Raw genomic sequence first — 26,465 nt, 5'->3', positions numbered from 1 at the left:
TGAGCGTGGGACAGAGGAGGTACCACCTCAGCTCCCAGGCCCTGGGGTCATCGTTTCAGCTGCATTTGTCTCACAGAGCTGCCACTCTGTCTTCCAGAGCCAACTCACTGTTCATTTGAAGATAACAAGTTGCCTCTCTCTGTATTCCATCGTTTCTAATTACCAGGTTAATTAGAATTTCCATTGGATTCTGTGCACCACTCATTTGTCCCCTGTTATTTCACTTGCAATAGAATGCACTGGTCCACACCCCAAATTCCTGCTGGTTGTATTTGTCTCTTTAATTATAAGGCTTCTGGGCTCCCGTGGTTTTGAATCCTACTCCGGGTAGGGAGTGCTGCTTGCCAAACTGCCTTTCAGGAGACGTGAGCAGTCCCCTGGCAGGATGGCTCCAGCAGGTGCCGCCAGGTGAGTACTCCGTGAGGACATGGACGCCCTCTTCCTGGGGGTCTGCAGGAAGGGGAGCGAGTGTGCTCCCATGCTGTGCAGCCCTGCGCTGGCTCCCAGAATGCCCTGGTGGCTGCTGTCCACGGTCCTGGCACACCTCTGAGACAACCTGCCTGCTAGTAGTTCGGGGACTCCTTTAGCTGAAAGGAGTCTCCTTGACAGGTTCCCCAAACTGCATTAAGTCTTCAGCTTTGGGAAAGGACCTGGTCAACTGAGGGAGCCCCTGACCCCGCTGGGGGCGGGGAGTGGCACTAGACGGACTCATTCCATTGGCGACTTGCTGAATGAGATGCACGCGTGTCGCGCTCCGTGCCGTGCATCCGAGAACCTCCTAACCAGGGCCCCAGGTGGGTGGCATGGGGCCCAGAAATAATGATGCCTTTATCCCTGGAATAGCCTTGGAGTGGCCCAGGGTGCTGAAGCCTCCTCCAGTCACCCCAGTGTGCCCTACCCGTGTTCTCTTCTCCGTGTGTCATCGCTGGGGGCAAACCGAGAAGCCCATAGAGCAGGGACTCCCGAGGCTGGTAGACCACAGCTTGCATCCCCCCCTCCTCCGCTTCACGGCCCGTTGATCTCGTACGTGGTAGCTACCTTCCCTTAGCTTGGGCTTCTCTGTCTGTATCATGAGAGTGCATTTTATCCCAGGTTGTTGGGGGGATAAATAGCATATGGAAGCACCATGTGTCTTCAGACACGTGCGCACCCTCTGCTGTGATCTCAGGTGTCCTGCTACTTGTTCCTGGTGGGAGTGCTTTTCTGCCCACCCTCCACAGGGCCGCGCTGAGGGCTGTGAGCAAAGAGGCACGTTTCTGGTTCTCAGGAAAGAGGCATCCTGTTGGGACTGTAATTAAAGGTTTCTGATCACTTTTCTTTCGAGGGCTCTTCGGCGGTCTGGTGGGTAACTCAGGTAATTGGACCCCCTTGATGCCTTGTGTTTCTGTCTGAGACAAGAGAAAACAGTAGGTTTAAGAAAATCCAGGTCAGAGGATTTGGGCAGACGCCGCGAGGACCCATCTGTCACCACCATGGGCCTCTTGTGAATAAGAAAAGCTGGGAGTGAGGCCTTTACTCGTCCACTGCTGGGCTTTTTATTTTCAAGACTGATTTTTAAAAGATTTTTTTTTTTCAAATCAGGACAGATGTCATAGATCTTCTGTCTAGAGCCCGTCTACACGTTAGCACACTGGGGTTCTCTGTTTCCCTCTCTCTTTAAAACCTAAAACTGGAGTTCCCATTACAGCTCAGTGGGTTAAGAACCTGACTAGTATCCATGAGGATGCAGGTTTGATCCCTGGCCTTACTTAGTGGGTTAAAGATCCGGCGTTGCCATGAGCTGTGGTGTAGGTCGCAGATGTGGCTCAGATCCCACGTTGCTGTGGCTGTGGCATAAGCTGGCAGCCGCAGCTCCAATTCAATTCCTGGCCTGGAAACTTCCATATGCCGTGGGTGCAGCCCTAAAAAGAAAAGCCAAAAACCTAAAACTCCCCCACCAGCCCCTTGCATCCTCAGGCACCCACGTGCTTCTTCCATACCAGCCCAGGGTGGGACCGTGGGTGGGTGCCCCTCTGTTCCTGCTTGAGCCCATATCTCTGTGTTCTCATATGGAGGGGAAGCTCGTGTGGGTGGGTTCATAGTGTGCCCCCTGCGTTATTTCATTCTCGTGACAACCCCTTGAGGTTGGAGCCTCATCCTTTTTTTCGGGTCCAGAAGCCAAGAAAGGTTGTGTACTTCCCCAAAGACTCACGAGTAACACGTGGCCGCAGGCCTCAGACCCAGGTTCCCTGGCTCCCAAACCCGGGATCTTTCTGGGAGCGTGTGGTAGTTGAGAGTCGGATGCTGGAGTCAGGCTGCATTAGTGGTTGGGACTCAAGGCCTCCACTTCTTGACTGTGTGCCTTATTTCATTCATTCCAAGATGCATAACTTTGCACGGTGTCACATCTTAAAAGCAGGAAGTGCAGTCAACAATGTCTCAGATGCGCTGGTGGTCAGGAAGATGGGTGACCTAGTTGGGTGAAAACCTTCCATTGTCCCTTTCCATTAAGTTCAAGAAAGTACAAGCACCAAAGGGTCTTAAGTTCAATGACATATAGCTAATTAATTCCTCTGAGCCTCTACTTCTTCATTTGTGTGATGCGGACAAGAGTGGTCCCAGCCTCATGCAGTCACTGGTGGGGTTAAAGGAGCTAATGGCTGCTACAGTCGTTTCTCAAGAAGCATCACCCCTGTGCTGCTGCTGTCATTATTATGCGACACCCTGCTCCGCCCTCAGCTCCTAAATTCTAGCGCCAAGACAATGCATCTGTGGCGCAGCCGCAGTGCTGTTCTTACGTCCAGACCCACCAGGCATGAGTTTCCAACTCTCACGTGATTTGGTAGAACTGAACCCAGAGATTTTGTTGGCACGGGCCCCACCCACACTTTCCAGGGCCAGTTCCTCCCCCTGTGGACCATCTGCCCCTTTTCCTGCTTGCCTTCTTCCTTGACTAAGAAAACAAAATACTGACAGCAGAGAACATGCTCAGCAGATGCAACAGGAAGATGAGAGGGACCGAGAAGATTCCACTGGCTCCTTCACCTCTTTGTTGCTTGGAATGGTCCGCCAGCTGATGAAATGTTCCACGCAGAGACTGTGCCCACCCAGTGTTTATTCCTTGGCGTAAAGATGGATCCTCTCTGCCAAGTGGAGAAAGGGAGGCCCAGATCATGGCTCCTTTGTAAAAGGCAAAAAGTCAATGAGACATGGCTGGACTTCTTAGTTTGCCTTAGATTTGTTTTGTTTTGTTTTGTTTTATTGTCTTTTTAGGGCCACCGCTGCTGCCTATGGAAGTTTCCAGGCTAGGGGTCAAATGGGAGCTGTAGCTGCTGGCCTACACAACAGCCACTGCAGTGCTAGATCCAAGCTGTGTCTGCAACCTACACTGCAGCTCATGGCCACCCTGGATGCTCAACCTACTGAGCAAGCCCAGGGATTGAACCTGCATCCTCATGGATCCTAGTCAGATTTGTTACCACTGAGCCACAGTGGGAACTCCTATCTTAGGAGTTTGGAAATCAGACACTCTTGGGATCAGAATATCCTGTCAGAAAATGGAGAAGATACGAAGCTGGGAAATGACACGGCTCTAGAAAATTTGAGGAGCTCAAGATACATCAGTTCATTGATTCACTCGTCATTTATAACCTATTTATTGAGCCCATGTAGTAGAAAGTCTCCCAGAATTTAGCCTTGCAGAAGCAAAGATGCTGTCGGTTAGAATAAGGGCAGGAGACCACAACACAAAGCCAGCAATCTGTGACGTGGAGTCAGAAGGGACCGTTGTGTTGATTCAACTCCTCAGCCAGCTTTTCTTCCTCTCTCTCCTTCTGTCCATGTGGTATCCAGATGCAGTTGGTAGGTGAGCGCTGTTCCCTGTTTTCCAGATGCGCAAGGGAGAGAGAGCTGCCTTCCGAGGCCTGGGGTCCCCCCACATGCGCTGCAGGGCTGTGCGGGATTAGAGCCCCCGGTTGGGCACGCAACTTCTGGTAGGTTTACCGTCTCTCTGGTCAGAGCTGTTAGCTTTTCTCCCAGCCTCTTTGTTTCACAGGCCAAGGCAGTGGTTCAGATTTCAACCTGGGAAGCAGGTGGTTCTCAGAAGCTGGGCAGGCAGTGACCCCGGAGCATCTGTAAATTCCACGTTCCGTCCCGTGTGCCGGGCACCCCCGGGTCCTGCCCTCAGGGAGCCTTGTGGTTAGAAAAGCAATCAGGCCTGTAAGCACCCAGTGATGCTAGAAAGCCAAATGCTAAGTGTGTAAAATAAATAGTCTCATAAGGAGCGTGCTGAGGAGGGTGAGAAAGGGGCATTCATTCTCACTGAGAGGATTCTAGAAGGTGTCACGGGTGAGACGGTGAGCTTGGAGCTGGACCTTCAAAAACCAGAAGCTCCAGGGGCAGAGGACACGGGGTGATGGCTGGGCCGGGGAGGAAGGGGCCCCAAGGAGGAGCTGCGCGTGTTGGCCAGGGTGGGACAGTGACAGTGCGTAGTATCCAAGAAGCCACCTCCGAAGGCCTGAGGAGAAGCGAGCTGGGAGCCGGCTGCCTGCCTCTCATGGAGAGAAGTCTGAGCCGGAGCATGAGGGGTGGGAGCGGACAGATCTGAACCCACTGACATGACTGTGCCACATGGGGATGGAGGACAGAGGAGGGAAAGGCCAAGAATGGGGCTGGGTCCCTGCCCGTGTGTCCTGGGCGAGGAGACCCAGGGCGAGTGGCCGCCACATCCAGGCCAGGAGCAGTTTGCCAGTTTTCCAGGAAGACAATTAAAAATAATTCGTGGGACAGTTTGGGTCTCTGAGAATAGTCCGACCCGTTTGGGGTCAGTGGAAGCCCAGAGGCTCTGAGGTGATGAGCAGGACGGTGGGGCCACCACTGATTGTCACCTGGAGATTAGGAAGCTGCCAAGGTCTCTGAGAGGAAGGAGCCCGGCCTCGCGTTCTTCTCCCCACCGCTTAGCGATGCGTTGGACTTTGGCCGCGTGGTCGGGGAGCGGGGCCTTCCCCACGGCTCTCCTCTTCTGGGGCCCCTCCTGGCTTCCCTGTTGGAAATCCGCATTTGCAGACACACAGCACTCTCTGCAGAGCCCCGCCAGCCAGGGCAGCAGGGCTGGGCACGCCCCGTGGGGCCGGGTGAAGCCAGCACACCGGGGTCCCCTTGGCGGCCTCTTGCCCCAAGATGGCAGCTTGTCCCTCCAACTCCCCTGGGGATCGTACCTGGAAAATAAATGACTCCTGTGGGCTTGTCCCTTGCGTTGCTTGGTACAACCTTACCGACCCCAGGAGGCAGGTGTTCAGAGGGGCCCGCCCCGCCTCTGGCTTGGCCTCGGTGGCAGGGTGAGCAGCCACCCCCATTTGCTTGGGGTCACTGCTGACGGCTGTGCTTGAACATTTGTTGTGGACCCATCAGCCCTCTGGCGGGAGATATTTTTACCTGTCTGCCTCCTAGTCGCACTATTTTTTCATTCTCTTTTAAAGAAGATTCACAGCTCACTCGTGCCGTCCTGCGCTCTCACATGTGCTATTCTGAGCCGTAAGCTGCATCTGTTGCTAAGTGACAGATCTTTCTCCGAGTTTGAGCCCCTCTGCATCGTGCTCTAAGTCATTGAGACATTCCTTGCAGAGAGTACCATGGAACTCATCACCTGATGCTCGGGGAAGCAACTTTACAACCGGGGGGGTCATTTGAGTCCTGCTGGACTGGCTGTCACAGCATCATCACGACACCTCTGTGGGCTCTCAGCTGGCAGAGGGTGGCCTGACAGACAGGCCTGAGAACCTGCAGTGTCTAGCACCTGGGGCAGGTCACATCCTGCTCACACCCATGTCTGGGCGTCAGGGGGGAGCCCTCCCTAGATACATGCGGACCTGAAGGGGGCCTCGGACGTCACCTAGACCAACTCGTATTACACCTGGATGCTGAGGTCCAGAGGGATCAGGGTGATGGGTGGGTGGTGGTTAGTCAGGACCAGCACCCAGCCAGCCTCTAGATGCCTGGATCATGGCCGGCTCCAGGGCCTGCAGAGGCAGGGCCAGAAAGGACTCTCCCCACCCGAGTGCTTGTCCTGGCAGTGCTTCAGGGTTGCTGGCTGGGTACACACTGCGTTCCCATGCCTCCGTCCGAAGACTCACCTTTCCCCACACAGGGACTCCAGGCTTAAGGGGACTGGGGGGGCGCGGAGTGGGAGGGTTCTTCGCTGCTGTCACCGCCCCTTTATTTTATTTTCAAAAGTGATTTTATTGAGCCTGTTGCAGTATTTTTTTTTTTTTTTTAAACAGCCCCACTTGCGGCACATGGAGGTTCCTAGGCAAGGGGTCAAACTGGAGCTGCAGCCGCAAGCCTACACCACAGCCATGGCAACACCAGATCCGAGCTGCATATGCAACCTACGCCACAGCTCACGACAACACCGGATCCTTAACCCACTGAGCGAGGCCAGGGATCGAACCCACGTCCTCATGGACACTAGTCTGATTTGTTATTGCTGAGCCACAAGGGGAACTCCCACTAGTCGGGCTCTTAACCTGCTGAGCCACAACGGGAACTCTGACCTGCCCTTTAAAATCACGCAGAGGGCACAGGAGTGGGAACCCTGGGTGCTGACAGCTGTGTGACATGAGCCGTGCACTGTCCCAGCCTGGGGCACAGCTGTCCACCTCACTGCCCGGCTGGGCTATGAATGCCATGAGGTGACAGGAAGAGGTGACATTTGTGAACACTTGCTGGGAGCCGGTCCCCCTCTAAGACCTGAACAATCCATCCTCCCCACGATACTGGGGGTGGGCTCTGCTCTCCTCACCGATGCTGAGGGAAGCAGCACAGTGAGCTGAAGAAGCTTGCGGGGCTCGTAAGTAGAGAAGCTGGGAATCAAGCGCAGGCCGATCTGAGTCTGGCTTCAGAGCAGAATCACTAGCCCATAATGTGCCCAGAGACTGTATACAACAGGATTTTAAGTGGTTTCAAATTATTAAAAACATGAGCTATAGTTTGATTCATAATATTGCTAGGCTGCACTATGAGCCCGTGTTTTTATTAGTAATTGCTGTTCTCCGGGCCCAGGACCTGGCACCGCATGGCCCTTACAGTGTCCCTGTGAGAGCCCGCGGCGGGGTGAATGGGCCCGGACTTCGCAGGGCGCTGCCCCACCCGCCTCAGGGTAGTGCCCCTTCCTGCAAACAAAAAAAGGGCATCTCTGACGTGGTGCCGTTGCCAAATGCTCTCCGTCCTCCCCCGCATCCCCCGCCCCTGCCCCCATCCCACAAACTCACTCTGGCTTTTCCTGAGGAGAAACGGGGCATTTATGTAACAAAATATAAATAGGGGGACTTGCATATCTTTAAATGAATACAGGCAGACAACACCGGGCCTCCGGTTGCAGCCACTGCCATTTGGGTCCTTGCTGGCGCCGGGAACCTGCTCACCGTATCCTTCCGCAGCCTCCCCGGGAGGCAGAAACTGTCATCACAGAGAACTTTTCACCCACGAGAGGGCTGATGCTCACATAATCTAAGTCAGGTGGCTGCCTGCCTTTCTCAGGGCATCAGCCAGCGTCCTTACAGTTGGTGGGAGGGAGGGAGGGCAGGGGCTTTGAAGTTAGTCGGGCCTGGGTTCGAGGGCTCCCACTTCATTCGATTACTCATGCAGTCGACATACGTTTCCTGAAGGCCGCTGCTCCAACGTCCCCTCCTCCGGGATGCCTTTCCAGGCCATAAAATAGCAGCTTGCAAACACCCCGCTCTGCACGCCATGGTATTTCTCTTTATAGCACAAATCACCACTGGCTATTTTATGTTTATTTCTTTCTTTAGTATCTGGTCCTTGCATAAGAAATAAACCTCCAGATGCGTACAAGGTGCCTGGTGCAGGGACCGGAGCCAGGAAGGACCCAAATGACAGTGGCTGCTACCTGGAAGTCTGGTGTTGTTTGCCTTTATTCATTTAAAAATATGAGAGGTCCTGCTGTGGCCCAATAGGATCGGCGGCATCCCTGAAGCACTAGGATGCAGGTTCGATCCCCAGCCTGGCACAGTGGGTTAAGGATCCAATGTTGTCACAGCTGCAGCGTGGGTTGTAACTTTGGCTTGGATCTGATCTCTGGCCCAGGAGCGCCACGTGCCTAGGGGTGGCCGAAAAAGAAAAAAAATGTGTTAAGTCCCCCAGGCAAGGGGAAACACTGGACTTATTTTGTTTGTCGCTGCATCCCTCACACCTAGAACAGGGCCTGCTGCAGAGAAGGCAGTCAGAAAATACATGTCGAGTCAATGAAGGTATGAGTGCGTGAATGAATGAATGGGAACTCTCAAACCCAAGCCCACCTAACTCCAAAGCCCCTGCCTTCTGCCACCGCAGCCAATTCTCTTCTTCCTGTGTCCCTGCCCCCTGCTGGGTCTGACCCAGTGGCTTCGGGCAATTCACTTCCTCTCTCTGGGCCTCAGGTTGCTCACATATAAAGTGAGCATGTGCCTAGAATCCCTCGAACTTTAATATCCCATAGTCATTAATTCCATATGAATATTAGACATTGCATGGGCATATTCATGGGCACAGAAGGGTCCAGTCAGGATTGCAGCCCAGCCCAGTGCCTCAGCGGCAAGTTTGCATCAGCACTTTGCTTCCTGCAAACCTGATGGCACAGGAGGCCCCCGGGCCGCCATCCTGCAGTGCGGGATGTCCTCGCACATCAGTGACATCTTGGGAAGAAGGAAGAAGCTTGTGTCGAGCTGATGCCTGCGGTTTCTGTGATGCTGCTGTGGGCATCCTTCTCTGGCTTTCCCAGAATGTGTTCATTTTGCCCTTGAGCCCTCCTGGTTTAAAACGAGGCCGTCTTCACCCCCACCCCACCCCTCCCTCATGCTGGTGACCAGAGCTGCCACTCCCTAATCTGTTTATGGGGACACGTGTTCTCTAATTGATCAGCCTCAGGATAAAGTCTGCAGACTTGTGGGAATCCCCCTTGGTTTTCTCCAGTTGCAGCCAGATAAACAGCAAATCATACCTAATGCACTGCAGATTGTTCTGTTCGAAGCCCGCTGCAGGCCGAATACCTGCAGAGAGGCTCTGAGTGAGGTACCCGGGTGGTGATTGCAGTCGTCAGAGAGTCCCCGACCCCTGTCCCCAGCTCTAGTTTTTAATAAAGCACTTGCCGTACGCTGAGGAGCGATGGGGTAGCTGGACGGACAGGCAGCCGCTGCCTGTGCCTTAGGTCTTGCTCTCTTTTGAGAGCCTGGGGTCAGGGTCCTGCCCACTGGGGCAGGGGTAGGAGCTCGTGCCAGTAGCCCAGGCAAGAACGAAGGCCTCTCCCTTGCACAACTCCTAGGGGCACCATTCGCTTGTGTGGCATGGGCACACACAGCCGGGGGTGAGGGGGGGTGGGTGCTGAGGGCTGGAGGGTCCACAGACTCACCGTCCCACCTTGGGCCCCCTCCAGGACACAATGGCACGTTCAGCCTACCCACTGTGAAGTCAAGTCCCAGCAGAGAGCTGTATGTCTTCCAGGGAAAGCTGAGGTTGTGCAGGAAGGCTGGCTGTGTCCCAGGCACTCCAAAGGCCAAGACCCCCACTCTGCCTGGGATGGAAGGGCACAGTCACTAAAGAATCATGGTCTCCCTTAGACGAGGAAGGCAAGGACGTGTCATCGGCTTGTGTGGTCCAAGACCTGGCCTGGGGAGGGGGAGGGCTGGCTAACCCTGCAGACCAGGGAGGACAGTTGTCCCCATCTGCCAGGCCTCCTGCCTTCATTGCCTGTGTAGTAGGATCCAGCTGGCCAGGTCCCCTTGAAGGTCAAGTGTTGGCTGGAGTCAGCCAGGAGGTCTGGGTCAAGTGCAGCCAGAGGGGCAACCATGCACGTTTCTGCTGCACGAGGACCTTGCCCGTGCGTTCAGGTGGCACGTGCGAGAAGAGAGACGGCTCATTCCCTCCGTAAAGTAATTACAGAGCTGGGTAATTTACATCCCTAGAAGGATGCAGGGCAATTGCAGGCCAGGATGTACGTGGTTTAATTTTAAATCCTCCAACCTCCCCTTAATGAGGAGGTGCTTTGAAACATAGCAGAATGTGGAGATCCTTCAAAGAACTCATTTCTTGGTGCTTTATTTGTTTAAGGGAAAGCGTGAAAGACGGATGGGGAATGGCAGGAGCAGGGGAGGGTTTGCCTCCCCCGCCTGCGTCGTGCAGACATTATCTGCTGTAAAACTGTCACTGAAGGATAGAGAACCGGCTCTTGGCTGCAGTGGCCTTCAGATAACGTCAGCGCTGAGCCATGACCCAGGATTTGTTGGCGCTGAGCAAACCTTTCTGAGGTTTTGGTGCCAGAATCCTGAGTGGAACCTGACCAGTGCTCCTGCCTGGGGATGCAGGGGCCCTGGGGTTGCTGCTGCCCAAGGGCTTCATGGTAAACGCTCTGGCCTTTCTATTCTCCCACAAACGTTTGAATCAACTGCAAGATCTGTAAAAATACAGAGAATGATTCAGTGGCTTGGGAGGGGCCTGAGAGTCTGTGTTTCTAGCAGGCTCCCCATGATGTCACTGGCTCATGAAGTGCATTTTGAATAGAAAGCCCCGGAGAAGGCCTATGCTGGCTTCTCGGGGTCCCACCAGGGGCTTTGACCAAAGAGGACACTAGAGGGCTGGGACTTGGCCCCACCCGGCACTGCCCTGGGCAGGGAAGGCTATGGGGCCCTTCACATGGTGTTGAGCATTCTAGGATCCGTGGTTATGAAAGGGGGCAGTATTGTCGTGGATGACCCTTTATTTGGGCTTGGTGTCTGCTGTCACCTCTTCTGTCCCATTAGGCTTTCCTTTCTGATGATGCTCAGGTAAAAAGGCCAGTGGGGGAGTTCCCGTTGTGGCTCAGCGGGTTAAAGGCCCAGCGTTGTCTCTGTGAGGATGCGGGTTGGATCCCCGGCCTCACTCAGTGGGTTAAGGATTTGGCATTGCCACAGGCTGCAGCGTGGGTCGCAGATGCGGCTTGGGTCCAGAGTTGCCATGGCTGTGCTGTTGCAGCTGCAGCTCCGATTCGACCCCTGGCCCAGGAGCTTCCTTATGCCGCAGGCACGGCCACAAAAAGCAAAAGAACGAAGGAAAGGAAGAAGGCCAGTGGGGAAGCTGAGTCTGCAGACCTTGATCTCCTCAGTGGGCACCGCGATGGGGGGGGGGCAAACCCCGTGTTCAAGGCCACTGATGACACAGCCGGTGTGTGGCGGGGAGCTGACGGGGTCGTGTCATCTTGGGCTCCCCACCTCTCTGGTGTGGGCAGCTAATCCTCTCCTGCTCGCCTGGCTTCGCAGGTCCCTGGATGAGAAGGAGCTGACAGCAGCCGAGCCCCACCTTCTCTGTGTGCTGGGGAGCGGGGCTGCGCCGCCCCGGTGGCCCAATGCCGAAGAACAGCAAGGTGACTCAGCGCGAGCACAGCAGTGAGCATGTCACGGAGTCGGTGGCCGACCTGCTGGCCCTTGAGGAGCCCGTGGACTATAAACAGAGTGTCCTGAACGTGGCCGGCGAGGCAGGTGGCAAGCAGAAGGCGGCGGAGGAGGAGCTGGATGCGGAGGACAGGCCGGCCTGGAACAGCAAGCTGCAGTACATTCTGGCCCAGATCGGCTTCTCCGTGGGCCTCGGCAACATCTGGAGGTTCCCCTACCTGTGCCAGAAAAATGGAGGAGGTAAGAAGGAGCTCTGCTTGCCCAGGCGGGGCCCTGCAAATACACCGGGCTTGGGGGGAGAGATGGATCACCCCCTGGTGGGGCAGAATCGGAGCCCTCGTAGGCTGGCGCTCAGGGCTCCAGAGTGAGACTCCCCAGGATTAGCTAACAGCTCTCAAGGGGCTGTAGGCATGATGGCGAGAACATGGGCTCTGGCCCTGGACAGCCTGGGTTCAAATCTCAGTGCAGCCAGTCTGCTCTGGGATCTTGCTTGATTTCTCTGTGCCTCACTGTTCTGCATCTGTAAAATGGGAATAATAGGCGTTCCTGCCTCACAGGATAGTTGGGAGAATTTAATGAGCTTTACACGTAGAATGCTTGCCACTGTATCTGATGCACAGTAAAGAGCAACTGTTGGCCTTATATTAAATGCAAGTAGGTGCAGGCACTGCTGGGAAGCACTCCCTGGATATTGGGCTGAAATACATGAAAGTGCTCATATGGGAGCGTTTTGGAACAGCCAAAGCACCAATTTCATGTGGTTCGACCATTGAAACCTCCGCAAAGCTTAAGTAAGGAGGACTGATCATCATCCTTATTTTATTTATTTTTTATTTTTATTTTTTGTCTTTTTAGGGCTGCACCTGGAGCATAGGGAAGTTCCCAGGCTAGGAGGCGAATCGGAGCTACAGCTGCCGGCCTACACCACAGCCACAGCAACTTGGGGTCCGAGCCACATCTGCAACCTACACCAGAGCTCATGGCAATGCTGAATCCTTAACCCACTCAGCAAGGCCAGGGATCGAACCTGTGTCCTCATGGATACAAGTTGGGTTCTTAATCTACTGAGCCACATCGGGAACTCCATTATCCTCATTTTAGAGACTGTGACATTGAGGCACAGAGAGGTTCGGTCACTTGCTCAAGATCACACAGCTGGTGATAAAATCAGGATTCAAACCTGGGCAACCTCTGGTCCTGGGAATGGGATTTTGAGTCAGCAGAGAGCTTTCATGCCCCTGAGTCCCTGTGCCCCGGGACTGCCACACTCCAGCCTGAAGGGGTGGCCACAGCTTTGCAGGCATTTTAACCCCACCGCTTCCCTCCCTGCTCTGTGGGGCTCTTCTGGGCAGCCTGTCCCAGAGAAGAACCCCATTCGGGAGCCCTCCCTCCTCTCCAGACACTCTCCCTGTGCAGAAGGCAGAGTCGGGACGGAAGCTTCTCGTTCTTGTAGTTGCTCGTGAAGGGCAGGAGTGAGCTGCCCACCTGAGTTAAGGCAGAGGCTTTCATCTTTTCCACCAGGGTGCGACCTGTTCCCTCCATGCTCTCCTAGCTTTGAAAGATCTCCCCCCAGCCCTTCGTCCAATAAATAGCGACCAATCAGAGCTTTTGGTCTGTATAGCACGGCCAGGCCCAGGTCACTAAGCGGATGTAAGACCATCCCAGAGCAAAGGTACAGATAGATGTAAGCGTGTGGTTCCCTTAAGTGCCCTTAGATGTTGACAGGAGCTCAGAGGACCCAGGACGACTGTGTTTGGGGACCCTGGCCGGCAACCCCCAGCCTCATCCTTCTATGGCTGAGATCATCCATCTGCCGGAGCACTGGGTGCTGGATCACGGAGTCCCGCTTCCGACCACACATGCACCCCCCACCCCGAGGGCACCGTTCTTGCCAAAGTGTGTCGGTTCCCAGTGTCACCCGACATCACGAACAACCCCCGGAAGAGAAGCACTGGCAGGTCCCGGGGCTCTGAGCTCTGCATTCCACATTCCCACCTTCATTTTCCATCCTCTCTGATTCCTGGAATCCTGCTTTATCTCTACCTCGAACTCTCCTATATTTTCCTGGTTTTGTGAGAAGTCATCCGAAATGCTATTTTGGAAGGAGGCACATCTTTACAGGAGGGAGATGATCTGAGAGTCAAAACTCTGGTTTCGAGCCCTGGGTGATCCACGCTAAACTGCTTAAGTCTGAAAACTCTGGAATTCTGCCTGGCTCCACCAGATGCTGACAGATTCTTTGTTCTGCATCTTCTGAGTTTGCTTTATTTTCTCTTTATTTTTATGAGGAGAAGGCACGTGGTCATCAAGGGCTTACTCGGGGTAGGTCATTCATTGAATCGTCAGGACAGTCCTGTGCGTAGGTGTACAGGTGAAGCATAGGAAATGGCCGTTAGCATTAGTCAAAAGTGATCAAAGAGTAGCAATCTCATATGGGTCTACCTAATATTTTCTTTTTCTTTCATTCTTTTTTTTTTTTAAAGGACGCACCCGCCCCGGCACATGGACGTTCCCAGGTTAGGGGTCATATTGGAGCTACAGTCGCCAGCAATGCCAGATCTGAGCTGCATCTGTGACCTACACCATAGCTCATGGCAACACTGGATCCTTAACCCACTGAGCGAGGCCAGGGATCAAACCCACATCCTCATGGATATTAGTTGGATTCGTTATTGCTGAGCCACAGCGGGAACTCCATACCTAATATTTTCATCCTCTTTTTTTTTTTTTTTTTTTTTGTCTTTTGTCTTTTTGTTGTTGTTGTTGCTATTTCTTGGGCCGCTCCCGCGGCATGTGGAGGTTCCCAGGCTAGGGGTCCAATCGGAGCTGTAGCCACCGGCCTACGCCAGAGCCACAGCAACGCGGGATCCGAGCCGCGTCTGCAACCTACACCGCAGCTCACGGCAACGTCGGATCGTGAACCCACTGAGCAAGGGCAGGGACTGAACCCGCAACCTCATGGTTCCTAGTCGGATTCGTTAACCACTGCGCCACCACGGGAACTCCTCATCCTCTTTATGTAGATGACAAAACAGTGGCACAAAGAGATCAAGCAATCTGGCCAAAGTCACACAGCTAGCAAGTGGCAGAGCCAGGATTCAGGCCCAGGGGTTCTGGCTCCAGGGTCTGGATCTCAACCCCTCACTCAGTGTGCATCTGAACAGGCTTGAGACCAAGGTGGTCCTTCAAAGCCCAGGAATAACTTTGGGGTTTGCTAGAAATGAGACCAAGTGCAGACCAAGACACAGGCTATCAGAGATCCAGGGAACTTATGAGATTCCCAGAATCCAGCTTTCTGTAGCCATGTTCTGCTAAATTTCCTGGCACGAGCTGTTTAGACTGATGACCCGAAGCCCCTGAACACCACCGAAACATCAAAGGAAATCCAGATGTGTTCCAAGTTGTGTTTTCTAGGGTGGAAGAGGGTACATTTCCAAATGAATTTCTGTAAAGGTTGATGTGAAAAAGTACTCTGCTCACCCAGAGCGCAGCCCGGAGCACCAAGGCTAACTAGACCTCGGTGTCTTAAGAGGCTGCAGCCGGGTCAGCACCCTGGGGCCCGAGTCGTGGCTGGTGGGGCCAGGTCTTTGCCACAGCACTTACCTGGAGGCTTCCCCTAACAGAAGATCCTATCCCAGAAACCCATCTCCCTGCATATCTGGACCGACCTGAGGACTTGCGGGTGAAATATGAAACCAGTGAGGCTGTGTCCCCGTGCCTTCCGGCAGATCACATCTCTCCTTTGCCTCTTCCTGAGCTGGAGGCCAGGAGACAGAACTAGGCTGAAAGACAGGACCAGGGGTCCTTTAGCTCCCTCCTCCTTTTAGGATCGTGATGCATTGGGCTCGATAGTGAAAATTGAATTTATGTGTGCATGTGACCACGTGCACCTGTGTGTTTAATGAATTAGGTGCTGTTATGTAAGGTGCAGGGGTAGGGGTTGCTCCCCAGAAGGCTTTCTGGATTAGCCCCCTTGGACCCCCTACCCCTCCCCTTGCACGTATGTGCTCCGTTGGCCATGCGTGACGTGTGTGTGCGTGTGCGCTGACATGGTCCTTGTGATCGTGAGGGTCCCACCAGTCCTCCTGGGATAGCGTCTGTGCCTTCTGTTGCCCTGATCCCCCTCCGCACACGCCTGGTACAGAGCAGGTAATGGCTGACGGTTGCCAAGTGCTGGGTCGTGTGCCTCGGAGATGCCCAACCCCCTAGGTTCATTGGTGGATTCGGCACATATTGGGGAGCTGGTGAGATGTCACGTTACGGGGGGCAGAGCCGTGTTGCTGGGGGTCTTCCGGAGACTCCCAAGCTTGCAGGGCTGGCTCTGGGGGTGCTGGGTGACCGTCAACGTGCTGGTGATGGAGTGGCTCTGACACCTATAGCAGACGGGCAGGGCTGTGCTGACAGCGCTGCTCACAGGACTAGGTGGTTGGCACAGCTCTCTGCGGAGATCACTCGTCTGTGTCCAGACATGGTTTTAATTCTCCTGCTAAATGCCCTGTCACTTGGAATCGAGATTGTGTCTGCAGCAAGGCCCGGGACAACGACGTTAATTTATCATCTGGAATCTTTAGTGAGATCCAGTCTATCCTTTATGATCCTCGAGGCTACGCTTTCCTGAACTGCTCCATTTCTCTCCCGTTCCTCCCAATTAGCTGTAGATTAATGGCGATGCTGGTCAGCCCCTCTGTCCTTGGAGAGCTTCCAGGCTGTTCTTCCCTGGAGCTGCCCAGTCTGCTGCATCAGCGTCTGGTTCTGAGGAGGGAAGACTGAGCCTGGGGTTTGTGCCTCTGGGGGACCCGTGAGCAGCCAGCGGCCACTCCTTCTGGGCCACCTCTCTGGGCGGGAGGGGGTGTGAACAGGTGTGCACAGGATACGTCGGGAGATGGGTGTGTCTGTCTGCATGTGACTGGTGTCTGTGTGTCTCTGAGTCCAGCCTTGTAAGTGGCAGGTGTTGACATATATCCGGATGCTCCTGAAGTGTCTCAGGTCCGGGGAGCCAAGGGGGAGAAGGAGGCTGGCGTGTGGCAGGTCGCACGTGTGAGCCAGGCCATTCCAGAGGAGCACAGGGGCTGGAGACGGTTTGAGGACGATCAGAGGTGTGGCTGAGGCTGAAGGACGTGGCTGCCACCCCTCCCTTTTCCGGCTGCTGTGCTCCAGACACACTCCGACGTCTCTCCCTTCCTCCCTCTTCCCCAGGTGCCTACCTGGTGCCCTACCTGGTGCTGCTGATCATCATTGGGATCCCGCTCTTCTTCCTGGAGCTGGCTGTGGGCCAGAGGATCCGCCGCGGCAGCATCGGCGTGTGGCACTACGTGTGCCCCCGCCTGGGTGGCATCGGCTTCTCCAGCTGCATAGTGAGTCGGGAGCGGGCAGCGGGCACCAGCCAGGAAGGAGAGGGGCTGCTTCGGGGCATAGGGTTTACAGACCGGAGTCCTGGGCGGAGTTGAGGGCAGGGAGGGAGACCCTCATCGTGAGAACTGCATCCAGCTGGTGCCTCGGGACCTCATGTTTCCTAAACTGAAATTTGGCAGCACTGCCTGAAGCAGGATGTAGTGTTTGGGACTGTTACCAAGGTTGAACATCTTGGCCAGAGTTCCCTGGGGACGTGTGGACCCTCCCAGCTGCCCTCTCTGCTTACCGGCCCATCAGTTCTCTGTGAGGGAGGCCCGTCTCTTTTCCTTGGTCGAGGAGCATTTTATTTGGGTAAAGGCAACTCTGGGGCAGGGCATCTCCTGGCCAGTTTGCCGTGGCATGAGCAGCGCTGGAGAAGGACTCAGACAGGAGCCGAGGACCGACCTGGGAGGGGGTGGCTGTGAAACAGTGGGAGGCAGGGAGATCTCACTGGCCTGGATATGAAACTCTGTGAGGGCTCCAGGCTGATCCATGGGGCAGCAGGTAAGGCCCCACTTAGCTCTCTAGGGGAGGAAATGAGACCCCTCCCGCCCCCCTTAAGGGCGAAGCTCACAGGTACCCATGCTCCCGGCTGGGATAAAAACTGGAGTCTGCCTCTGGAAGGGACTGAGGATCTGTCAGGTGTGGCAGCAGAGCCAGCCCAGATCTGCCTCAAGCAGAGACTGGGAGCGTTCACCCCTGCACAGGTCCACGTGGCTGAATGCAGCGCCCTCTGCTGGGGCTGGCCGTGTGTGCATGCATGAGTGCGATTGGGGTCTCCCCCTGGCGCTGAAAGCATCCAAGTAAAGGTAGTGGTTGTCTCTCCCTCTATATTCCACGTAAGATGTGCTGGAGGAGGGTCTGCTCGTGCATATCGAGGCTCAGGTGAAATGATGAAGGAAGTGTCACCGATGCATCATATAGCCCAGCGGTGTCACTGATGCATCATATAGCCGGGCCCTGGGACATAGAAGGCATCTCTCGATATCCACAGTGGATGCAGCAAATCCCTGCGGGTAAAAACATTACTTTCAAAGAAACCCCTTGGACCCGCAGTCAGAATCCATGTGCTCTTATTTTAAACACAATTCTACTGAGGTTAGTTATCATGTTTCCAAGGAATAAGAAGTGACATTTTCTGGAGGCAGGCTGCTAACCGTACCAAAGAGCAAGTCGCATCCAAGAGGAGAGAGGACATAGGGAACCAATAAGAAACCTCAGCAAAACCTCAAAAAGCACAGCAGTCTGGGGCCATTTACTGTAGAAGCAAGAGCTGTTCGTGCCTCCCAGTCCCCGAGGGCAGCTCTGGAATTGTAATCCTGAGTCATCAGGAAATGATGGGGAAGTGCTTCAAGCATCTTAGAAGAATTTCAAACTGGAAAGGATTAACATTTTAAGAGTTTATTGCTTAAAGGAGAGAACGTTAATATCTGAAACATTCCTTTGTGGGTTCCCTGAATAGCAGATGAGTGGTGGATTAGGAGCAGGCCCTCGGCTGCAGCGACCCACCCCTCCTCCTCCTTCAAGGCTGTGTTGGGGGAGTGGGAGTGGGAGTGGAGTTGCCTGCAGCCTCCGTGACGCCACCCCCACCCCGTGGACCCTTCTCTGCAGGTCTGCCTCTTTGTCGGGCTGTATTATAATGTGATCATCGGGTGGAGCATCTTCTACTTCTTCAAGTCCTTCCAGTACCCGCTGCCCTGGAGTGAGTGCCCTGTCGTCAGGAATGGGACCGTGGCAGGCAAGTATGGCTCTTCTGAGGCACCCAGTTGGGGATTCCAGCTGGCTCTGTCCCAGGAAGGCGTCGAAGGCGCCTAAGTGGCTAAGGCACGCATTTGGGGTTTCATTGACTTGCTGTGTCACCTTGGCTAAGCCACGTACCCTCTCTGATCCTCATTTTTTCTTGCCAGCCCAGCCCACAGAGATCTTAGGGGGACAGAATGAAATAGTGAGTGTAGGCGAAGTTCTGGAAATTGTGACTTGGGTTTAGTCACTGTTAAGGATCCAGTGTTACTCCAGCACCATCCTATCTGGAATCAACCCTGATTTGCATGCTGGTCTATAAAGAGATGGATGATTTGTCCCACTTCACAGATGGATAAACTGAGGCCCAGAAACAACTGTCCCGTGGTCATGCCACTGATTCAACCAAGGATCTAGGATGGGAATCCAGGTCTTCAGCTCCGACCTCAGGACCTTCCTCAAGGAACTTGTGGCCAGTGCCACCTAATCCTCTTGCCCTCTGTGATGGACGTGGGCAGGGGGATCACCTGAGTGGGAATTCAGTCCGCTCAGAGTGTCCTGAAGCCTCCCAGGCCCCTTGGGAGCCCAGGAGTCCTCGGGCCTGCCAGCTCCTGGCTAACCCCGAACAGTAGCTTCTGTCCCCACTGCCGACACTCGGCTGCCCTGGGTGGGGAGGGTGATGGTGGTGGGTGTCCCATAGGCCCTGCCGCTGAGGCCCTGTGGCCTCTGCTGCCGTTTCAGTGGTGGAGCCAGAGTGTGAGAAGAGCTCAGCCACTACCTACTTCTGGTACCGAGAGGCCTTGGACATCTCCAACTCCATCTCGGAGAGCGGGGGCCTCAACTGGAAGATGACCCTGTGCCTCCTCGTGGCCTGGAGCATCGTGGGCATGGCTGTGGTCAAGGGCATCCAGTCCTCAGGGAAGGTGAGTGGCGAGGGGCACCCACACCTGCAGGGGGAGGAGATGCGGCAGAAAAGCGTGGGCAGAGGGCGGGGACTCTGGGTCGCCTCTGCAGGGTTCTTTGGGTGGCCTTGGCCTCTGGATGGCTCAGGATGAGGACACAGGCCCCCAGGAAGCGATGGGAGTGTCACGGCCACAGTACTGTTCCCTGTGGACAGCTAGCCAGGGGTGGGCTTGCAGAAAACCATTGCTTTGACTCCGGCTGCCTTTGTGCTCAGATAACTCAGGCTTGTTCCACAAACTTGAAAGAGAAGGAACACCAGGAGAACTGAGCTGGGACATTTGGCTGGATCCTGCTTCCCAAGCAGAAGCCCTAAAAGAGCCGGCCTAACAATTTTGGATGAAAACCAACAGCTCACTGTCTCTACAGTTAGTGGGCTCTGTGAGCAGCGGGTGCTGGGGGCTCTGAGGACGGCTGTGTACCCGCCTTGGAAGGTGCAGACCAGCCGAGCCTCTTCCACCTTCTCCCAGCAGGTCAGAGTCTCTTCACATAAGGGCCCTTTCTTCTTCATCACATAGCAGGATTTGTGGACTGCCAGGGCTGGAAACCACATTTGTGATCCTATGGCGCAATCCGCCCATTTCACAGATGAGGAAACTGAGGCCCAGAGAGGGGGAAAAAAAATCTCTCCTGAGATCAGGAAGCCGCTCAGCCTCAGGGCTGGGACTAGAATCCTCGCTGTCGGTCTTAGGCTCCAGGGTCTTCTCTGGATTTGATGAGCAGGGAAGCTAAGCCCTGGAAAGGTGTCATGGTCTCAGCCACGGCCTCTTTTCCCTCCAAAGGCCAAAATAGTCGCTGGTACTTCGGGGCCCTGATCAGGCACTGCCACATGTGTGAGTGCATTTGCAGTTAGAAATTACTATGCCCACTTTATTTTATTTTATTTTATTTTTTTGAACAAGCATCTTGTTTTTTTTTTTTAAATCCCAATTGTTAAAAAACAGCAGAATATAGCTAGGAAAATGAAAATGACATTCATGGCAGATAAGATCCATGATTGAGAATAAACAAACAAACAAATCCAAACCAAGGCCATGATACACCCATCAGAGTCACACAGACTTAAATTGCCTGATCATAGAAAGTGCAGAAAAGATGTGGAGCCCTGGGAACCCTCATTCAATGCTACTATATGAAGTGGGACTCAATGAGAAAATAGCCTGCCTTCATCTGGAGAATCTTCTCATGGGTTCGTAGCCAGTAGAATAGCATGTACATATACAAGAATGTTCATCTTAGCATCATTCATAGTAGTAAGCCTTAATCAAATTAAAATGGAAAAATGATTGTTTTAATTTCCACATAATGGAAGAGAGTGACCAACATGAATAAAACGCAATTACATACGAGATAAACGAAACATCAAGTTGTACAAAATAAGCCGTAAACACACTGCGTATGTCCTTTATGTGAGGATAGCAGACAATGTTTAAGACTCTTTCTGGGAAGATAATGAAGGCGGCATCTATGGCCTACATATTTTTCCATAACTGATTTAAGCAGGGGTTACAGGGTGTTTGCTGTATATAGATTCACATGGCTGACAATTCATACTTTTTTCTCTGGAGGGCCTAAGATTTGAGTCAAATAAAACTGTGCCTTGAAAAGATGAAAAGAAATATATCAAAATATTCACAAATAAGAGAAAGATTTTTCTTTTTGTAGTTTTCACTCTACTGTCTAAATTTTCGTTAATCAATATATCATGTTCACAATGAAAACAAATACCTAATTATGCCCACTTTAGAGATGAGGAAACAGAGGCAGCCTGAGGTTCAGTAAGGAGCCCAAGGTCACATGGCTGTAGGTGGTGGAGCCAGGATCAGAACCCAGGTGGTCCGGCTCTAGACACACACGGTTTCAGTCTTCACAGCCTCCTTCCCAAACAGCCCCCCTGGTTTGTTTGCAGCCACCTTTCTGTAAGCATCTCCTTTGCGGAAGGCTGTGGGCCAGGCACACTGGGGATACAGAAACGTTCAAGAAAGACATGTGCTAGAAAATAGCATCTAACTTATAATCACAAGAGGCAGGACCTTCGTCTGATGCCTTTGCCTGGGAGCCATGCCCGTAACCTCCTGGCTGCCTCCTGTCAAGGGAGCTCTTAGGACGGGAGATCCCCTGGGGGGCCACTGGAGGCAGGGACGGGAAAGCAGGCATGTGACATGAAAAAATGAAGAGGGGCCGGCAAAGGGTTCCTGGCCCCCTTGGCGGCCTTTGGGGGTGGGGAGGCTGCGGGCCCAGCCCCGCCAGCCCTTGAAAGGAGAAAAGAAGCATCAGGCACAGCCGTGCTGACTCCAGCTTGTCTGTGCGCCTGCTTCTGCCTTGGCTCAATGCCAGACGCGCAGTGGGTTTGGCCCCATGCCAGGGGTCCCAGGGCTCCGCTTTCTGCTGCCATCCGAGGAGGCTTGTGCACCCCAGCTGGGAGCAGAGAGGGAGTGCCGGCTGCAGGGGGGCTCTGCCACACAGTGGGTCCCTGTCCTTTCCGCAGGTGATGTATTTCAGCTCCCTCTTCCCCTACGTGGTGCTGGCCTGCTTCCTGGTCCGGGGGCTGCTGCTGCGAGGGGCCATTGACGGCATCCTCCACATGTTCACGCCCAAGGTAAGGGTCTCGGGCTCCTGGGGAGCACAGCAGCTCCCTGGGCCTTGTCCATTTCACCCGCTTCAACAGCCACTGAGGACCTGCTGAGTGGCAGGCGCCGTGTCGGGCACTGGAGGGAGGGGCGAGGGAAAGGCGCATGGGCCCTGCCCTCACGGTCCCACATCAGTGTGGGTGAAATCCGAAGAAGCTTCGGGGAGCAGATGACATCTGAAACGAGCCTTAGGGAGCAGATAGGATTTCAGGGGCAGCGGTAGGATGATGCAAAGGAATTGTATGAGCAGGTGTGGAAAAGCACTGGGCCTGCTTGGAAGTCAAGTTTGGCTGGGGTGTGGGGGCGGGGAGGGGCGTTCATTGCACCAAGAAGATGCTAAAGAGAAGAAAAATCCCTGGGAATCCCAGCTTGTATCCAAGCCAGGGGCATGAGGTTAGTATCTTATTAAAGATAAAAGCCACATGCGTGAAGCCGCCTGCATCTCCTCTCATGTAATCTCTCAGTAGCCCAGTGAGGGTCCAGCAGCACCGCAGTGCTCGGCTCGCAGGGTGGCCTCAGGGGCGCAGGCATCCTGAAGATTGGCACCCAGTTTCCTAACGGTGGCCCTGCCTGTCTATTGCCCTTCAGACCACTGGGCACAGCTGGCAGGAGCCAGCCCACTGAGGAATAGGAGAATCTCAGGTGCAGGTTGGCATGCGCTTCAGGGCAACCCCGAGCAAAGTGCCATGGTCACCCTGGCGGGCGAGCTGGAAAGTTCAGCTCTCAATACTGCCATCTCATGCATATGCATGCTCGAACACACACACACACACACACACACACACACACACGCTTACACGGAAAGTTTATACAAATGACACAGGGAGAAGAATCCAGATCTTGTGGGGTTGGGAATCCTTTTCCCTCCCAATCCCCCTGCTCTGCAGCTGCACACAGCTCCTGGTGTCTGGCGGTGGCGGCAGGCAGGACTCACCATCTGTGTTCTCCAGGCGGGACATAGCTGGCCCTCGGTGTTCTTAGATGTGACATCTGAGGTTTCTAGGTGAATAATCAGAGAGGCCCGTTTTACGAAGGACTTAGTGAATTTCCTGGAGGCGTGAGTGTGACTCGAGAGCCGCTTGGCTGGAGAAGGGTTGTGGTGACCATGTGATGTCTGACAAAGAAGAGAAACATGCAAATCCGATTTCTTTGGGGTGGGCGGGAAACCGCCACGAGAAGAAAGCCGAGGGTTTTTATGAATGAATTCGACTGTATTTCTAGAATCGTGGTCAGCCTAGTGTGTTCCCTGGAGTCTTTCCGTTATGCTTTGTTGAACTTTATGAGGAAATCGTATCCTCTGGAGATGTTCATAAATGCGGAGCTTCGCACAGGTCTCCGGATGCGCCCCTGGGTGGTTTTAACAGAGCCTGGAACCGATTCAGGAGAGGGGCTGCCAGTCCCAGCACATGCAGAGCTGCTCCCCTTCTGATTCAGACACTCCTTTTTTCTCCCTCCTTTTTAGGGCCACGCCCCCAGTATATGGAGATTCCCAGGCTAGAGGTCTAATCAGAGCTGCAGCCGTCAGCCTACGCCACGGCCACAGCAATGTGGGATCCGAGCCACGTCTGCAGCCTACACCACAGCTCACGGCAATGCTGGATCCTTAACCCACTGAGAAAGGCCAGGGATCAAACCCACATCCTCATGGATCCTAGTCGGGTTCGTTAACTGCTGAGCCACGACAGGAACCCCCTGCTTCAGACACTCTTTAAGACATTTTTTTAAAGTGAAACCACTCAGACATATAAACACATTATAATAATATAATAAACATTTTTAAGGAAATAAAATATTACAGAGGCCATAAAAGTACCTATGGAGCCAGCTCTCATCCCATTCCCTTCCCTTCCCTAAAATAACCACTATCTTGAATTGGGGTTTAGCCTGCTAATGCTTTATTTAAAATTTGTAATACATGTATGCGTATCCATAAATAACATAGGGCATGTGTGCATACTTTGGATAATTATATAAATTGCACTATGTGCAAGTTTCTGTGACGTGCTTTGATTTTTGCTCAACATTCTTTTTTGAGACTTAGCTCTGCTGTTATATGTCGCACTGGTGCATCCATTTTCACTGCTGTATTGTATTCCACTGTAGCACCACCCTCACATTTGTTTATTCATTCTCTAGTTGATGGTCATCTGGTTGTTTCCACTTCTTGCCACAACTAATGATGCTGCAGTAAACATTATGACCCAGGTCTGCATGTGCACGTTTCCGTAGGCGCATATGTTTCCAAGTAGAATTGCTGTCTTGAAGGGTACGGATATCTCGGTTTTACTGGATGTTGGCTGGATTGCTCTCCAAAGTGGTTGCGTCTGTTAATATTCCCACTAGTTGCATATGAAAGTCCTGGTTGTTCCACACTTGTTACACTGCCATTTTTGCCAATCAGATGGATGCAGAAAGGTTAGTATACACTTTGAATGACAGGGGAGCTCCTTTCCCAGACCTTTTTCCTGGATGTTCAGGAAACAGTGTGCTTCCACCTTAGCACTGGCAGAGGACCAGAGTATTGTTGAGGTGAAGCTTAAAAAGATCAAATCCCGGAGTTCCCATTGTGGCTCAGCAGAGACGAATCTGACTAACATCCATGAGGACACAGGTTTGATCCCTGGCCTTGCTGTGGCTGTGGTGTAGGCCAGTGGCTACAGCTCTGATTCGACCCCTAGCCTGGGGTCAAATATGCCATATGCCCTTGGTGTGGCCCTAAAAAGACAAAAAAAAAAAAAAAAAAAAAGGAAAAAAGAAAAAAAAGAATTCAAATCCAGAAGGAGCCAGGTCACCGAGGAGCCAGGTCACCGAGAGCCAGCAGATGTGGCCCCTGGCCCATGCAGCTCTTGTGATGTTCAGGTTCGGACAGAGCCTACGGGACCCATCTTGAGACCTTGTCCACTGAGCAGTGCCATAGGGCCGCTCCTGCCCTTGACCCTGGAGAGATGTGTTGAGTAGGGAAGGGGAGGCTTGAGGCCCTCAGAGGACAAACCCCTCTATCAGGGATCTCCTTCACAGCCTGTGCCACGGTTTGTTTTAGGCAGGTGAGGCCCAGGGATGCTGGCCGGGGTGAAGTTCCTATTTACATATCCTTTCAAGTCCTCTGCAAAAAGCGTGGACCCATGTTCAGACACAAACTTCTGCCTGTCCCTCCACAGCACTACTGCTGTAGATCTGTGACTGTTTCCGCACAGGACTGCTGAGATGTGGGAAACCCTGGAGCTATTTCAAGTCCGTGCTCTAGCGTAATGCTTTAGAGTGCCAGGGTCACTGCACACAGCTGCCCAGCCTGTGCACTGCTCCATTCATATCAACCACAATGCAGATGACATTCCCAGAGGTCATGCCGGGGAAGTGTCCAAGATTTTTGGCCAGGGCATCTCAGAGTCCACCTGAAAGAAGCATAGCGTCTCCATGGATACACTGAATAACCTGGAAGATGCCTCCTCCTACACATCTTCTAACATCAGAAATAATCCAAGCTAGAGGACCTGGATTTCCCGTCCATACCTTCCATACCTTCCAGCAGTTACTGGACGTGATGAATGCAGTGTCACCAGGATACTGTGATAACCCACTAGCATCTCTGATGGGACAGGAACTCAGGTTGATAGCTAATGAACCTCTTGAATTCCTTGGGTTACTTCTCACCAGATAATTCTTTCCATCCAGCTAAACACCCGAGTCAGCATGAGTACCATGTAATTAATCATGTGATTTACTCCGTGTAATATAAATTACAGCAGATTTTCTAACCACCCAAACTTCCAGGGAATGTTTATCAAAATTACAACTGTTATCATTCCTCGGCCCAGTAACTCCACTTCTAGGTATTTTTCTTACAGATGCATTTACCCACCACCAACTTAATCTGCACACAATGTGGGTCATAACAGCATTTGTTTTAGCAGCAAAAGAGTGAAAACCACCTGAATGACCATCATTCATTTATTCCTTCTTTCAACAAAGGTTCACTGAATTCCTGTTATGTTCTGGGCACGGCTGTGGCCCCAACAGTGAACAAAGCAGATAAACTTCCCAGCCATGTTGGAGCTTATGTTTTGGTGAAGGGAGACAGAAAATGTAAGATAAAGGAGTTGTTGGATGGTGTTGGCCAAGAGAAAAAATAAAGCAGAGAAAGGATTCAGGACACCGGGAACAGGGTTGCTTAGCTAGGGTGCCCAAGGAAGACCTCCCCGAGAAAAGGACGTTTGAGTGGCACCCGAGGAGGTGAGGGAGCACGTGTTTGGAAGAAGCATGTTCCATCCCAACAGAGGGAACGAAAAATGAAAAGCCCTTGGGGCCGGACTTGCCTGGCATCCACAAGGAGGCTGATGTGGCTGGAGTG

At 53.3% G+C, this 26,465-nt stretch overlaps 1 protein-coding gene across 3 annotated transcripts in view; it reads left to right on the top strand.

Moving 5' to 3' along the window:
* Window positions 1–26,465, top strand: part of SLC6A17 (solute carrier family 6 member 17) — a 56,230-nt gene that overhangs the window by 6,305 nt on the left and 23,460 nt on the right. For 2 of the 3 annotated variants that reach the window (XM_085021290.1, XM_021090051.2), the window contains exons 2-6: window positions 11,265–11,636; window positions 16,593–16,750; window positions 18,399–18,525; window positions 19,269–19,450; window positions 21,976–22,086. In XM_085021290.1, coding sequence (XP_084877416.1) covers window positions 11,351–11,636; window positions 16,593–16,750; window positions 18,399–18,525; window positions 19,269–19,450; window positions 21,976–22,086 — 864 coding nt within the window. In that variant the 5' untranslated portion in view covers window positions 11,265–11,350. Of the gene's footprint in view, window positions 1–3,874; window positions 3,972–11,264; window positions 11,637–16,592; window positions 16,751–18,398; window positions 18,526–19,268; window positions 19,451–21,975; window positions 22,087–26,465 lie in introns of those variants that run through there. The other variant, XM_085021291.1, reaches the window with a different exon arrangement.

The sequence above is a fragment of the Sus scrofa genome, chromosome 4 (assembly GCF_054392235.1).
Source record: "Sus scrofa isolate SSC_HxYL_T2T_F1_AM1 chromosome 4, Sscrofa_HxYL_maternal_Yorkshire_Landrace_v2.0, whole genome shotgun sequence".
Lineage (NCBI taxonomy): Eukaryota > Metazoa > Chordata > Mammalia > Artiodactyla > Suidae > Sus > Sus scrofa.
This window is presented reverse-complemented; position numbering and strand designations above follow the sequence as displayed.